The sequence below is a fragment of the Nannospalax galili genome, unplaced genomic scaffold (genome assembly GCF_000622305.1).
Source record: "Nannospalax galili isolate Female #2095 unplaced genomic scaffold, S.galili_v1.0 scaffold455, whole genome shotgun sequence".
Lineage (NCBI taxonomy): Eukaryota > Metazoa > Chordata > Mammalia > Rodentia > Spalacidae > Nannospalax > Nannospalax galili.
Genome location: NW_008335815.1, coordinates 142,721 through 157,232, shown reverse-complemented (window position 1 = coordinate 157,232; position 14,512 = coordinate 142,721). Strand labels below are relative to the sequence as shown.

Genomic DNA, 14,512 nt, shown 5'->3' with positions numbered 1-14,512 from the left:
TTTAAAGTCTATGATAACTATTTCTGCCATTCATTCTAATATGTGAGTGTAAAACACAGAAGTTGATTGGTAAAGAGCTACATATCAATATTGTGTGAATGAAATTATCAGTGAAATAATTTCAGATATTTCTTATAATACAGTTGCTTAGTTTTGTAAAAGTTATGAGATGGTCAACTATATTTTTCCTGTTCTTTTATCCCACCAACACAAAGTGAGTTTTTCACCTAAAGATATTCTACTTGTTTTAAATGCATAAACTTATATATGTGACATGGAACTGTTTAAAGCACATGTATCATAATATGTGACAACCAGATGATCTCTACATGAAGTATAGTTCTTCATTCATTTCCCTATAGCAAATAGTATGCACCCACTAACACGTGATCATCCAGCTAAAGTACCAAGTATTTCTTTCTGTTAACAAGTCAGAGGTACTTATGAATACCCCCCAATAAACCTGTGCAAATACAATTTTTTTGTAGATGCAATTAGAATATCCTAGAGATAAGCTGGAAGCTCCTTTTATGTCCCCCTTTTTCAGAGGTGAAATGAGATTAGAGGTACTATTCTATTTGTCAACAATCAACCTTTCACTCAATTTTAATATTATTTAATACTATGGAACAAAACAAGTTTTATTACATTCCTTTTTAAAATGGGGGAAAACTGTACAATTAAGCATGATCAAACCTCTGTTAGAGCTGGTTAATACTGATATTTTATTATTGCCTTGAAGTCTCTAAGTAGTGTCCAAGAAATTATGTTAAGGTCCGTCTGAAGGAAAACGGCACTGGAGAGGCAAGAAAGGGCTTGGGTAAAAGCTTCAGAGGGTTTGTAGGGAGACGGAACATTTTGCTTAAAAAATTATGCTGAGCTCTGTAGCCTCTCCATTTCTTAACATACCTTCCAAACCCATCACTGGGATTGTTTTAGAGGATCATATTATATGCTGTTTGGGGGCTTTAATAAATTCAGAAAGTAAAGGAATATAGAGTTGTCAGTATTGAAGGCTTAAGAGTAGGGTTATGAGACTCAATAAGGTAAATAAATCCCCAAACAAAAACACCCAATCTACCCTCCCCTCCAAATGTTAAGTGTAAAAGGAGAAAATGCATAGCCATAGCATTGAAGAAAAGCATGTAACCGTGAATAACCATATACCAGACAATCTAGAAACAAAGAAAAACAAACAACATACATACACACAAAAAGGCCTAAGGAACACCAACTTTCTAATGTCTTTAGGTGAGCATCTCTACACTAGTGGACTCTATGGCATGAAAACAATTCATCTGCTTTGTAAAGTAAAAAAACTGTGTTTCCTATCATGCTCCGTTCTTTAGAATCTATTCTTTCTGTTTGGAGTAATCAAAGAATAAAACACATATACATGCATGCGTGCACACACATACATATAAGACTTCCCTTCTAAAATGTGAAAAATGCAAATACATAACACTGGCTTAAGACATCTCTTTAGCTTTATACTGAAGAACTTAAGGACCTTGATCTGCCTCCCAAATATACTTCCCTGTCTTAATGTCCAACTCATCAAAAGAAAGAAGGAAAAAAAAGACTTTTAAATGTGTATGTTTCAAGTCAGTGTCTTATTGACAAAAAAGTAGCATTTTTTTCACTTTGGCCATTGTTACATATGCAGTCATAGAGCAGGGAATGTTAGGCTAGCATGTATTTAAAAAATACAACATTAACAGAGCATATATCTTCCAAAAAAGACTAAAACACTAACAAATACAAGTTAATGCACAAATTTTAAACTAGTGTAACTTTATCTACATTGAGTAAATGTTACCTTTGGACCAGATATTGCAATACTGTTCATTTCCCTTTCATCATGCAAGCATGCCAGTTTTGTAGGAAAAATCTTTAGTGGGTTATAGTCATGTTGCCCTCCCACCCAAATTAAGGGGAAAAAACAAGGACAAACATGAAAATGAGAAATCCCAGTAAGAGCCCCTTAAGAGTTCATGAACAACTGAGCTAAACTTGCTAACAGAAATGGCAGAATTTTCAGACATATATTTTAAGAAAAAAATCGTGTAATTTAAACAGATGTTTTCTTCTTCACAAATCTCCCAATACCATGTGAAATCACACTACCAGACACTTGAATCCAAACAATTCTGTATAAAAGCAAAACCAAGGGACCATGAAAAGCAGAGCTTTCATGGTCCCCATGGCCTGAAAAGCATACAATTGAAAGGGTAACTGTGAGATCCTGCCATTTTTCTGTATATCAACTGTTCTGCCTCTCTGTAGAATCTGTAAACGAGTCAGTAACATATTATCAGCAGAGGTCTCATCTATTTTCCCTTCTAACCAACCTTACTAATTTTCTCTCATCCTGAGCATTTTCCATGAACAGCATTGCAAGTTGGTTAAAGGGGGAAGGGAGGGGAGGGAAGGGGAGAACAAGTTTTACAAGGGTTTTCTTGATTAATTATTACCGGTGGAGTCACTCCACCAGGAGTTTGATTTCATTGGCTAACAGCTGGTTCATGTTGAACAGCTCCCCCTGGGAGCTTGGTGAGCAGCTCTCGCTCCCTGCTTTCAGGGTCGCTGTTGACAGAGCTGGAACTTGCGCTCATGTTGTCGACAGCAGTACTAGCAGGGGGACCCAGCTCCGGCTCCCTAGTCTCACTGGCTGTGGACACAGAGAGCAGGGACATGCGCTGGGTGAGCCGGCCAGAGGGCAGAAGGGAGGCGACATAGTCTGCTATGATACCAGCTACATCTAGATTACAAGCCTTATCAAAGGCAATGAAACCTACATTTGCATTGGCCTCGCAGACACAGAAGGAGCCCTCGTCTTTCATCAATAGGTCAATGCCACACACATCCATCCCCAAGATATTAGACACCTGGATAGCTAGCTTCCCTTGTTCACTCAATGAGCACATCATCCCCACACCACCTAGTGAGCAGTTGCTTTGCATCCTTCCATCTGTTGAACAACGTAACATGGTGCCAATTACAGGGCATCCCATAACAATGACACATACATCCTTTCCATGAGACTCTTTTATGTATTCCTGGAACAGGTATGGTGCTTCATGGTGAATAAGATGGCTTAGGTCTGCCAAATGGTGTTTATCTTGTGTCAAAAAAAAAAGCTTTGCCTCTGTGACCCGGTGTATTCTTCACTACCATTGGGAATTCCAAGACTTCCGCTTCATCAATCATTTTAGCAAAATCTCAACCAAGTTCTACTTTTCAAACTATAATTGGTTTTCAGTTTTCTGGTAAGGGAATATTTATGGGTCTCTCCATCCTGTGTGTAGAAATACATGTGGTAAGTGGAAATAAGAAACATAGAGAGGGTGGAAATTCACTTAGGAATTATGACCCCTTGGTCTAAGGTGTCTGATTCCCCCTTCTTACGTGTTGCCAAAAGTCCTCTGTGTTCCTGCTTTTCCTCTCTGGTTTCTGAGTGTCAGGTTCGTCAAATCTCATTCTCCCTCAGACTTCAGCCTTCTTTAGTTCAATGCTGACCTCCTGCCTTGGAGGAACTTGCTCTCTTACCTACAGGACAGAAGTTAATATGGAGATGACATAATAGGCTTATTCTTACCCGCCAATCAAATACCCTATAGGCGCACGTGACTACTATGAACCTCAGAGAAACTCCAGGCTGGATACTTGCCATCTTGCTGTGCTCCAGGTGCCACACAAGAATGGTCACATCTCTCCCAGATGTACTGCAAAGTCCCTGACACTCGAGGGGGATCCTTGACAGGAAGGAATGTCACAGAGCAGTGTTCTGATGAGGAATACATACATGGTCGGTGCTACCAGGTCCCTCTTCTTTCAGCTTTCAGCCTAGGTGCCTGTCACCAAGACCCTTTGACCAGTGACTTGAGCCACCTAGTGGCAGAGATTCGAGCTCTCAGAGGGCAGTTGGAGCAGAGCATTCAGGTGAACAATTGTCTGCGGTTGCAGCTGCAACAAAAGTTGGATGGTGGTGCTCACAAAGCCGACCTCAAGCCCTCCTCCATTAGCCAGAACTTCTCAGCCAACAGCGAGCCTGGAAACACACAGCCATTCTTCCAAGGTAGGAAGGAAAGAGAATCTAGAAGCCCTCAGCTGGTGGAGATACCAGGGCACAGGGTCAATCATTTTTAAAAAAAAAAAAAAAATTGTGTGTGAGTATTTTGCCTGCATGTATGTCAGTGTATCTGTGGGTACAATGCCTATGGAAGCCAGAAGAGGGCATTGGATCCCCTGGAATTACAGAAGGTTGTTAGCTGCCATGTGGGTGCCGGGAACCAAACCCTGGTCTCCTGTAAGAGCAGCCAATGCTCTTAACAACTGAGCCATCTCTCCAGCTCCACAGGCAACAATCCTGCCTAAACTTCTCTATTAGGATCTGGCTGAATGGGAAAAGTTTTTATGTGGTTGCCTGAGTGAAAGCCTGGGATTCAGTATCAGACCTTTCTCCAGAGTCTGAGTTTGCCACTTGCAAGTTGTCTGCTGTGGGCAAAGTATTGAAACTCTCAAGTATTTAACTCTCAGTTTTCTCCACTTGAAAATGAGACTAAAAAAAAAATGTTTTTTTATCACATTAAATGAGATTGTTTCCAAGTGCTGGAAACAATAAGGATTGCTCAATAATTAACAGCTACAGATACTACTATAGATCCCTGGATAGTACTTTTGAATTAACCAGATGTCCCCAAATGTATAATTTCACCTGAAATAGGGTATTCCCATCTCTGCATTTCACTTGAGAAAACTGGAGCTCCAAGACATTTAATAGAAAAGCAAGGGTCACAGGGGTTAAGGATCAGGGTTAGGACCCGATGACTGCACTTCGTTGCAGCACTGACTCAGCGGATGATGGTCAGACTATTGAGTCCTTCATGGACCATCCATTCTTTGCTTTTGTCCTCTCTCTGTCTGGTCTGAGTTTGCCACTTACAAGTTGTCTGCTGTGGGCAAAGTATTGAAACTCTCAAGTATTTAACTCTCAGTTTTCTCCACTTGAAAATGAGACTAAAAAAAAAATGTTTTTTTATCACATTAAATGAGATTGTTTCCAAGTGCTGGAAACAATAAGGATTGCTCAATAATTAACAGCTACAGATACTACTATAGATCCCTGGATAGTACTTTTGAATTAACCAGATGTCCCCAAATGTATAATTTCACCTGAAATAGGGTATTCCCATCTCTGCATTTCACTTGAGAAAACTGGAGCTCCAAGACATTTAATAGAAAAGCAAGGGTCACAGGGGTTAAGGATCAGGGTTAGGACCCGATGACTGCACTTCGTTGCAGCACTGACTCAGCGGATGATGGTCAGACTATTGAGTCCTTCATGGACCATCCATTCTTTGCTTTGTCCTCTCTCTGTCTGGAGCTGGAACATGCTAGGCAAGTGCTCCACTACTGAGCCTCACTACCAGCCCTTGCTCAACATTTTAACATCTATAGTATGTATAGTTATGCATATTAATATCTCATTTCAAGGCATCATACAAAATTACACTAGAAACTGGGTTTATAAGATTATACCTAACAATTTGTTAAGCTACAAGTTGTAGTCTCTTAAAACATCCTTCAATTAAGGAGCAACTATTCTGAGGAACAGAAACATATCCAGCTAAGTGCTTTGCTGGCCCTTGCTTTGTGCTATAGCATAGGGGGCTGATTAGAGGTCTTGGGCTATGAGAAATTGTGGTTTTACTCCCTAGGCTCAGCTGCTTCCCCTCCAGTCCGGGATGTTGGCTTGAATTCTCCACCCATGGTCCTCCCTAGCTCTTCCTGCTCTGCTCCTGGCTCAGACACTGCTGTCATCACTAGGACAAATGGTAAATATGTCAGTGCATGGACTTAGATGATAATGGAAAAGTATTAAGGCCAGCAGCCCTTGGTTGGAGGGCTGTCTCCGGCTTCTTGGTCATCCTCTTCCTGCACATTCCCTGCTGCTGTTGATGGGTGTCTTTGTGTCTTTTCTTGTTGCTGTGGCAAAATACACTGACAAAAGCCATGTGAGAAAAGGTTTTTCTGGCCCACGGTTCCAGGTTACAATCCGACCTAGCAAGGAAGTCTTGGTAGTTTAAGGGAGCGGAGAGCAGTCCAAGATCTCCTGTCCACAATTAAGATGGGCCTTCCTGCTGGGCATGGTAGCACACGCCTTTAATCCCAGAGGCAGGTGGATCTCTGTGAAACCAAGGCCAGCGTGGTCTACATAGTGAGTTCCAGGCCAGCTGGGGCTACAGGGACACCACGTCTCAAACTACACCACCAAAAAGATGGATCTTCTCACATCAATTAATGTAATCAAAATGATATCCACAGGCATGCCCAGAAGCCAGCCTCCCAGGTGACTCTAAACTTTGTCAAGTTAGCAATTAACACTACCACAAAAAAGATTAAATTTGTCTTGTGGCAAGTTTATCCTAAGAGTAGTTACAAACATATAGACCAGAGTGTCTGTGTGGACTTCACCGTCCTGTACTTTTGCAGACTGCCTTTCTCTGGCCTCTCTCACTGTCCCTTTAGAGTAGAGTGAACTGAGGGTATGATTATATATGACAGTGGATCTTGTTCTGTTGTGTTTCTTCTTCTTCAGAGCTTCGTTTGGATGATTCTGCAGTGATGAAGAACCCTGCGGAGCTGGAGGGAGAGGCTACTGATGGCTCCTTTGCCAACAAGCGTGGCCGACATGTCATTGGCCATATTGATGACTACAGTGCTCTCAGACAGCAGATTGGGGAGGGCAAGCTGCTGGTCCAAAAGATGCTGTCTCTAGTGAGGCCAGCACACAGCTTCCCTGGACTTGAAGCTCAGGGCCCAGAGGTAATGACCCCTACAGCCCTTAGGTGCTCTCTTCTTGGCTCTTTCTTCCTCTGATTTACTTCCTTTACCCAACACTTATTTCCATGCCCTGCATCTCCCAAAAGCTGAGGGAGCATCATATATTTTATCCCTGCAGGCCCTTTCCTTTCTCTCTACATTTTACTCTGCTGCAGAGCAAGCTGACTAGGAATTTTGTCTTAGAATCCCAGAAAAGCCTCCAGTTTCTAACAGTACACCTGTGTGACACTAATGTAGCAGGACAGTGTTTAGCACCCTCTGGCAGCTTATTATCTGAAACATCATGTTGGCACAAAGCCATGTCTGAGGAGATTAAAATCAATCAGGTGAACAGATGCTGGGCTAGGTGGTCAAGAGGGTGCAGACACCAGTCGCTATGTTGTCTGGGACACGGGACATTGGTGGGGGCATAGGACAGCCCTGTTTTCAGTAACCCACTACTGGAGAGCAAGACATAGATCCTGGTTGATACGCTCAAAAAGGGGCCACAGATTAGTAGGAGGGAGTATTACAGACAAGGAAGGTATAGTTTCATAGAGGATTTAACAACAGGGATGAGTTCTTTGTTTTATTGTTGTTATTGTTTTGTTTTTGAGGAAGGATCTCACTATGTAGCCCTAGCTGTTCTGGAACTCACTATATAGACCAGGCTGGCCTTGAACCCACAGAGATCTGCCTGCCTCTACCTCCAGAGTGCTATGACTGAAGGCATGAACCACCACACCAGCTAGGGCTGAGTTTGGAAACTTGGTAGGGTGTCCCTGCAGAGGGGTTCCAGGCAAAGGGATCAGCAGGCCCGTGTCTGTAAGGGGAAGAGTTTCACAAGCCTGTGCTCTATGCTTGTTCACACAGGAAGCTTGAGCCCTGGGCTCCAGTAGTGTCCACGATGACCTGTCTTCTTTCCCCAGGTGCCAGGTAGCAAAAGTGTTCATGAGCTGCGGAGCAGTGCCAGTGCCCTGAACCACACCCTAGAGGAGTCCGCATCCCTCCTCACCATGTTTTGGCGAGCAACCTTGCCAAGCTCCCATGGCCCTGCACTGGCAGGCAGAGAGGTAAAAGGCCATGTCTTCTTTGATTCAAGCCCAACTCTTCCACCCCAGTACAGCTCTGCCTTCCCACCCCCACAGCTTTCCTGATGGGTGCTGCATGGTGAGTTGGGATAGACAGAACTTTCAGGGAGCATCCTGGTGGGAGACACCTGAGCCATGATGGCTGCTTCATTGCAGTTCTAACACATCCATTTCCACCTCCAACTCTTGATAAGACATCAAAGAGGTGAAGGAAAGAAAATGGAAAAGCAGACATAACCAGCCTGGTCACCCAGATACATCCAGTTTCTGCAACCCTGAAGTTTGGTTGTGCTGACCCAGGGACCTGTTGACACTTGGACCTTCCTTCTCCACCCCTCAGGTCCACCCAATCAGAAGATCACAGAATGCCTTGCCACCCAGTGCATCTTTTAACCATGGTCTGGAATCTCAACCATCTTTTAAATTTGAGTCTCTGGGTCAGGCCTAGGGAAAGTCAGCCACCTCTTGGGGTCTGCTTGGCTCTCAGGCTGGCTGTGTTTGGCAGATCCTCAGGTAGATGGGTTTCAGGATCTCCCTCAGGATTCCAGCTGCAGATTAATCTTCCTGCTATCTTTTGGGACCCAACAATGCTAATCCAGGTGCTTTAATATCTTTACATTGGCACAGATATTTGGACATCTACCCACTGTTTTCTGGCCAGCCATCTCCCCAGAGTAACATCCCTGAACTCCTCAACATCATTTGTGCTGAGAAGTAAAATAAATTATACAGGTCTAAATGGAGCCCTTGCTCACAGTTAAGAGTTTGGTACTGGCCCAGAGTGAGGCTCCCCCAGCCATGGAGCACCAGTGTGTCTAGTCTGCTTGTAAACTCTGGGTTCATCATGTTCCTCCCTGTGACTGGTCCTCATCTGTTTCCAGTTGGGCTTGGAAAGCATTAGTGGTGGAAACAGTCCAGAGTGTTCAGGGGGTGGTGGCATTCTGCTCTGGACTGTTAAAAGCCACAAAGCACAAGGTATGTTCAGCCTTGTGACTGTGGTCAGACCCGTCCTTCTTCCTCAGGGAGAACTGATGGAGAAGGAACTCCGGGACCTACGAGTCCAAGTATCCCAACAGGAACAGCTCCTTCAGAGCACTGCTGAGCGTCTGAAGACTGCCAACCAGCAGAAAGAAAGCATGGAGCAGTTCATCGTGAACCAGCGTAGGTAGCTCTGAGGAGCATGCGGAGACAGCTCTTCTAGGCACCTCACCATGCAGCAGAGGAACAGTGACCAGAGGGGCCCAGGGATGTTGAGAGAGGATGAGTAACTGTTGTTGCAGAGGGAGGGGGAGCAGTCATCAAGAGTCCCCAAGCTGAGTGGCAGAGGAAATGCTTTAGGGCACATATGCCAAGCAAGTTGACCCAGCTGGTAACTTCCACTTTGTGGGGCTGTTTTATTTTTCCAGTCACCAGGACCCATGATGTGTTAAAGAAGGCAAGGACTAATTTAGAGGTAAGGAAACCACTGTACCACTCAGCTAGAGTCTACCCTCAACTCGCCACCATCTGCCATTATGTCTGTGGGGACCCATCTCTGACCTTCTAGGAGATTTCTGGTCCAGTGTAGGTCATGGCTCCTCAGTGAGCCCCACCTAGTTTCCGCTGCCTCACCTCCCTCCCCTGAGCTCTCCTGTCTTCCCTCACCTTATCCTCATCTCTCCTTTTCCTGCATTTATGTGAGGTGAAGAGGTTGGTGCCATGTGATACAGTTGGTTCTTGAGGATGGTTATATTTGGAGTCTGCCTGCAAGTTAGGTGTAAAGGGCTCTTGAGGCCAGTTGTGCATTCTGGAATTTCATAAATGGCTCTATGAAAAATGAAAGTGAAGTGTAAGGTCATATACTGCACACTGTGAGGTTAGGAACAGCAATTTGGTTGTCTTTAAAGACCACAAAAGATCTTTATTTAGTCTCATTGATCTAAAAAAATACTTGATAATAAATACTGAACCTTAAGGGAAAACATTTTCTATCCATGCCAGGTGTTCGCCACAGTTATTTAAAATGCTAAGTGATGGGTTAAATATGGTGGGGCACACCTTTAATCCCAGCATTCAGTAGGCAGAAGTGTGAAACTGAGGCCAGCTTCAATCTTCATAGTGAGTTCCAGGCTGGCTAGGGCTATAAGGAGACCCTGCCTCAGAAATTAAATAATTAGGGGCTGGAGAGATGGCTCAGCAGTTAAGAACACCGACTGTTCTTGCAGAAGACCCAGGTTCGCATCCCAGCACCCACATGGCAGCTAACGACTGTCCTTCTGACCTCCACAAGCATCGCAGAACATAGGTATACTTACATACATGCAGGCAATACACTCATTCACATAAAATAAAAATAACATTTTTTAAATTTAATAATTAAATTAAAAATAATAATAAAGCTAAGTGCTGATCTTTCCCTAGGAAGTACTACAAGAAGAAAAAACTTGATGCATATGATACGGCTTAAAGATCAGAAACTACCCTCTAAATTTAGACTTCATACTGCTAGAGCAGTTGAGCATCTACCTAGAAATGTTCCTAAGTTGTGATCTGTGACAGTATTGAGCCCCACGTGTGTGGACATGGGTTTAGTTCACTTTCGTTTTGATCTGATCCCCTCTGGTTCTTTTCTGATGATTCCTTTCTTTCCTGAGCCTCTGTAGCACAACACTTACAAGATTGCCTCTGTGCAGCCTTGTTCCCGTCCCAGCAAAGGTAACCCAGCAGCTTCCAGCACCGCTGGCCCCTCCTGTGAGAGCTTTTCTCCTGATTTTCCAGGCCCCTGGGAGGGCCACAGGCCTGGGCATTACTGCTAGCCTGTCACTAACTGGCTGTGTTGCTTTGGGCAGTGGCTGCCCCCTCATCTGTACACAGTAGAACTAGTCTTAGATTATCTCTGAGGCCCTGTTCCTCCAGACCTCCTTGTGTTCTCCTAACCAGCTCTCAGTACGTTTGCCTTGCACTCCAGCCTGGGGCACTGTGAGCATGGTCTGAGCACTCACTCTGACTGAGTCTGTTTTCTCTTCACCTGCAGGTGAAATCCTTAAGGGCTCTGCTGATGGCTCCAGCCTTGTGACCCTTACCTTCCAGGAGCCACACAAGAAACGAAGCCAGAGGTCCTTAAAACAGCAGGAAGGATGGGCCTGCTCTCCTCCTGTGCCTCTGCCTATCTGCTGAGGAACACCTGGCCCCACTCCACCCCTGCTGGAGGTCCAGAAGAGGGCTTGGAGATGTGACCTGGTGGGGCAGTCAGGAAGGGGAATGGCTTCTTGGCAGCAAGGAATACAGCAAGGAATACTGTTAGCCAAGGCCCTCCGGGCCCAGCACTAAGCAAAACTCGCATAGACTGCATTGAAGGCCTGTGACACTGCTTCTAAACAGCCTCAGTGGCATGGCACCTGCCAAGTCACAGTTCTTGCCTCAGCAACTGTCCCCAAGACCGTCAACTCAGGGGAAACAGGACCCTGCCATCCACAAATAGGGTGTGTGGTCCCAACACCGAAGCTCCTCAGACAGTCCTAAAAGCACACTACTGAACAGCAGTGCCCCACTGGACAGTGCTGGGGCTCAGCAAGCTCCACTCACAAACCCACACTTGACCCAGGACAGCCTTGTGGGCCAAGCCAGGCAGGCTTTGGCCTGTACCACCCCACAGGAGCTCTTTGAGTTCACACAGCAAACATGGTGACTTCCTAGGTGCCCTCTTACGCTTAGCCTAGAACCTTCTGTTTCTTACAGACCTGACCTCCTTACATATGTTGGCTCCCTTGTCATCCTAACTTCCCGCATGAGATCTGGGAACTGATGGTCATAGGACACCTATTGAATGTCTAGCATACAGCACAACTGTACCCCCTTTTAGGTGGCATGGGTGACGCCTGCTCTGTACTGAAGACTGGTCTGTCTTCACAGTGCTTTGTAGGGTGTGGGTGTATAAATGTATGATACAGATTTATATATGCTGCTGTAGCTATATGTTGAAGGCCAACATAATGTGCAGACAGGGTGGTGAGAAGGTAAACAGTCTTTTTGGTGGCTATTAAAGCAAAATGTGTATAAAGAACTTGTTTTCCTTTGCCTGCTTCATCTCTCATTTCTGTATCAGTTCCTAGAACAAATGTGTAAGCGTAGGAAAGACGGGAATAAGAAACTTCCAGGTAGGTCTGGAGAGATGGCTCAGGGTGAAGAGCTTGGACTGCACTTGTAGAGGACCCAAGTCCAGTTCTCAGCACCCACATCAGGTGGCTCACAACCTCCCGTAACTTCAGCTCTGAGGAGCTTCAACACCTCTGACCTCTGCAGACACCTGTACTCAGGTGCACATACTTACCCCCCCCACATACATATAATTAAAAATAATGAAAAAGCAATCATTTTATTAAAAACCCAGAGGCTATCCCTTCACGAAGGTTTAAGTGGTCACTGTTTCATGTCTTGCCATTTAGTAAACTCCCCATTCTGAAGGCATGAAGGAGTGGCTCCTATCCTTCAAATGCCTTTAATCACTGGTGAAACCTGGAGGACGTACTTCCTGACTGTGATCGCAAAAACTTGAGTCAGGGGCAGCCCTGGACTCTGCATCTTCTGCACAAGCCCTCCAGGTGCCTGTGGTGTGCTCAATACCATTGAGCCAAGGTAACAGATTTCAGAAACTTTAACTGAGATCTGGGAACTGATGGTCAGTCTATAAATGTTGAAACAAAAATCTTAAAACTAGAACAGGCATAGTGGCGCACACCTTTAATCCCAGCACTCAGGGAGCAGAGGCAGGTGGATCTCTGTGAGTTCAAGGCCAGCCTGGTCTACATAGTAAGTTCCAGGACAGCTGGGGCTACAGGGAGACCCTATCTCAAAATCAAAACAGAAAAACTATTCCTTGAGAAAAAAAATTGTTATTTTCTTTTGCTTTCCAGAATTAAAAGTAAGCTATTGTTCCACTAATGTTTCCCCAAAACAGCTAAAAATAAAAACAATGACAGCTAGAACAGAAAACTTAATAACTGTCAGCATGGTTACCATCATCACCCCGCAGTAACAAGAGATGCTGACCTTGGAAAGAGACAGGGTCACCACCACCACTATATGACAACAAACTCCACACCTGCTTCTATATGCAGATGTGAAGCACTGACTTGTGTGCTCTTGGCTTTGAAGTATGAAGGGACCATTATAGAACTAGCTGAATGGATGGAAAGTTAGCAGAGAGATTACCACTTAATGACAAAGTAGCAAGAAGCTGGATGCAGGCCTGTGATTCCAGCACCCGGGAAGGGAGATTGTATACTTGAGGCTAGCCTTAGCTACACGGAGGGACCCTATCTTCAGGAGGGAGAGAAGAAAGAGGGGGAGGAGGAAGAGGAAGAGGAGGAGGGGGAGGAAGAGAAGGAGGAGGAGGAAGAGGAGGAGGAGGAGGAGGAGATAACAATAGCAAAACTTGAGAGCCACTATCTGTTACCATTGCAGTGCTGCCCATAAATCTTCCTTCCTGTATGCTGACAGGGATGACCACCTAGTTTAAGTCCTCTGTGGAGGACCAAAAGTTCCAAGTAAGTCATTTTCCTCAGGATCAGCATAATCTCCCTGTCTTAGTTTACTAGAAACATTGATGACATTAGTACCATGCCAAGGGATCTGGTGGACCCAAGCAAAAGTTACTTCTAAAGAAAAGCTTTAAAGCTGTCGTCTTTATCCTGAGTCAGTGCTGAAAAGTTACTCTATGCCTTAGTAAAAATGCTGATTGGAAAACATCTTTGAGAGGGAGCGTCTCCAATATTTAACTTTTATAAGTTATTTTTTTCTTGTATGTGCCAGGAACAGAGTTCATTGTTAAAATACAACGGGGGCGTGGGTAGTCAGGTGTGGTGGCACACACCTTTAATCCCAGCACTCAGGAGGCCCCAGCACTCAGGAGGCAGAGGCATGCTGATTGTGAGATCAAGTCCAGGCTTGTCTACAAATCGAGTTCCAGGCCAGCTGGAGTTACAGAGAGACACTGTCTCAAAAGAAACCAACAACAAAAACAAGGGCTGGAGAGATGATTCAGTGGTTAAGAGCACATGTTGCTCTTTCAGAGGATCAGAGTTGAATTCCCAGCATCCACATGAGGTTGCTTACAGCAGACTGTAACTCCAGCTCCATGGGATCCATCCACCTTCCTCTTCTGGGCCCCACAGTCACCTGCACTCGTGTGCACATGCCTCTACTCAGACACACACAGACGCCCATAAATAAAAATAATAAAAATAGAGACTGGAGAGATGGCTCCACAGTTAAGAGCACAGGCTGCTCTTGCAGAGGACCTGGATTTGGTTCTCAGCTCTCAACCATCTGTAACTCCAGGTCCAGAAGGTTCAATACCTTCTTCTGGCCTCTGCAGGCATTGCACATATGGGTTTGTTTATATACATGCATTCAAAACACTAATACACATAAAATAAATATAAATAAAATTTTATATAAAATAATAAAAATTAAAAATAACAACAACAACAAAACCCTCAGTTTTGGTGTCTTCTAATTTGTCATAATTCAAATAAGTTCCCCGTTGAGTCCTGTGGGGAGATGAGAACTGAAGGGACAGAAAAAAGAATAAGCACTTAAAATGTGTGTAAAGATCC

At 44.5% G+C, this 14,512-nt stretch overlaps 1 protein-coding gene and 1 pseudogene across 7 annotated transcripts in view; one reads left to right on the top strand and one right to left on the bottom strand.

The window, feature by feature from the left end:
- LOC103731999 (myomegalin) overlaps positions 1 to 11,958 on the top strand; it is a 243,565-nt gene extending 231,607 nt beyond the window's left edge. For all 7 annotated transcript variants that reach the window (XM_008830514.2, XM_008830515.2, XM_017797497.2 and 4 more), the window contains 7 exons: positions 3,839 to 4,078; positions 5,721 to 5,837; positions 6,602 to 6,828; positions 7,755 to 7,898; positions 8,939 to 9,077; positions 9,323 to 9,369; positions 10,930 to 11,958. In XM_008830514.2, coding sequence (XP_008828736.1) covers positions 3,839 to 4,078; positions 5,721 to 5,837; positions 6,602 to 6,828; positions 7,755 to 7,898; positions 8,939 to 9,077; positions 9,323 to 9,369; positions 10,930 to 10,971 — 956 coding nt within the window. In that variant the 3' untranslated portion in view covers positions 10,972 to 11,958. The remainder of the gene's footprint in view (positions 1 to 3,838; positions 4,079 to 5,720; positions 5,838 to 6,601; positions 6,829 to 7,754; positions 7,899 to 8,938; positions 9,078 to 9,322; positions 9,370 to 10,929) is intronic.
- On the bottom strand, positions 2,483 to 3,832 carry LOC108490691 (annotated as a pseudogene).
- Positions 11,959 to 14,512: the final 2,554 nt, after the last annotated feature.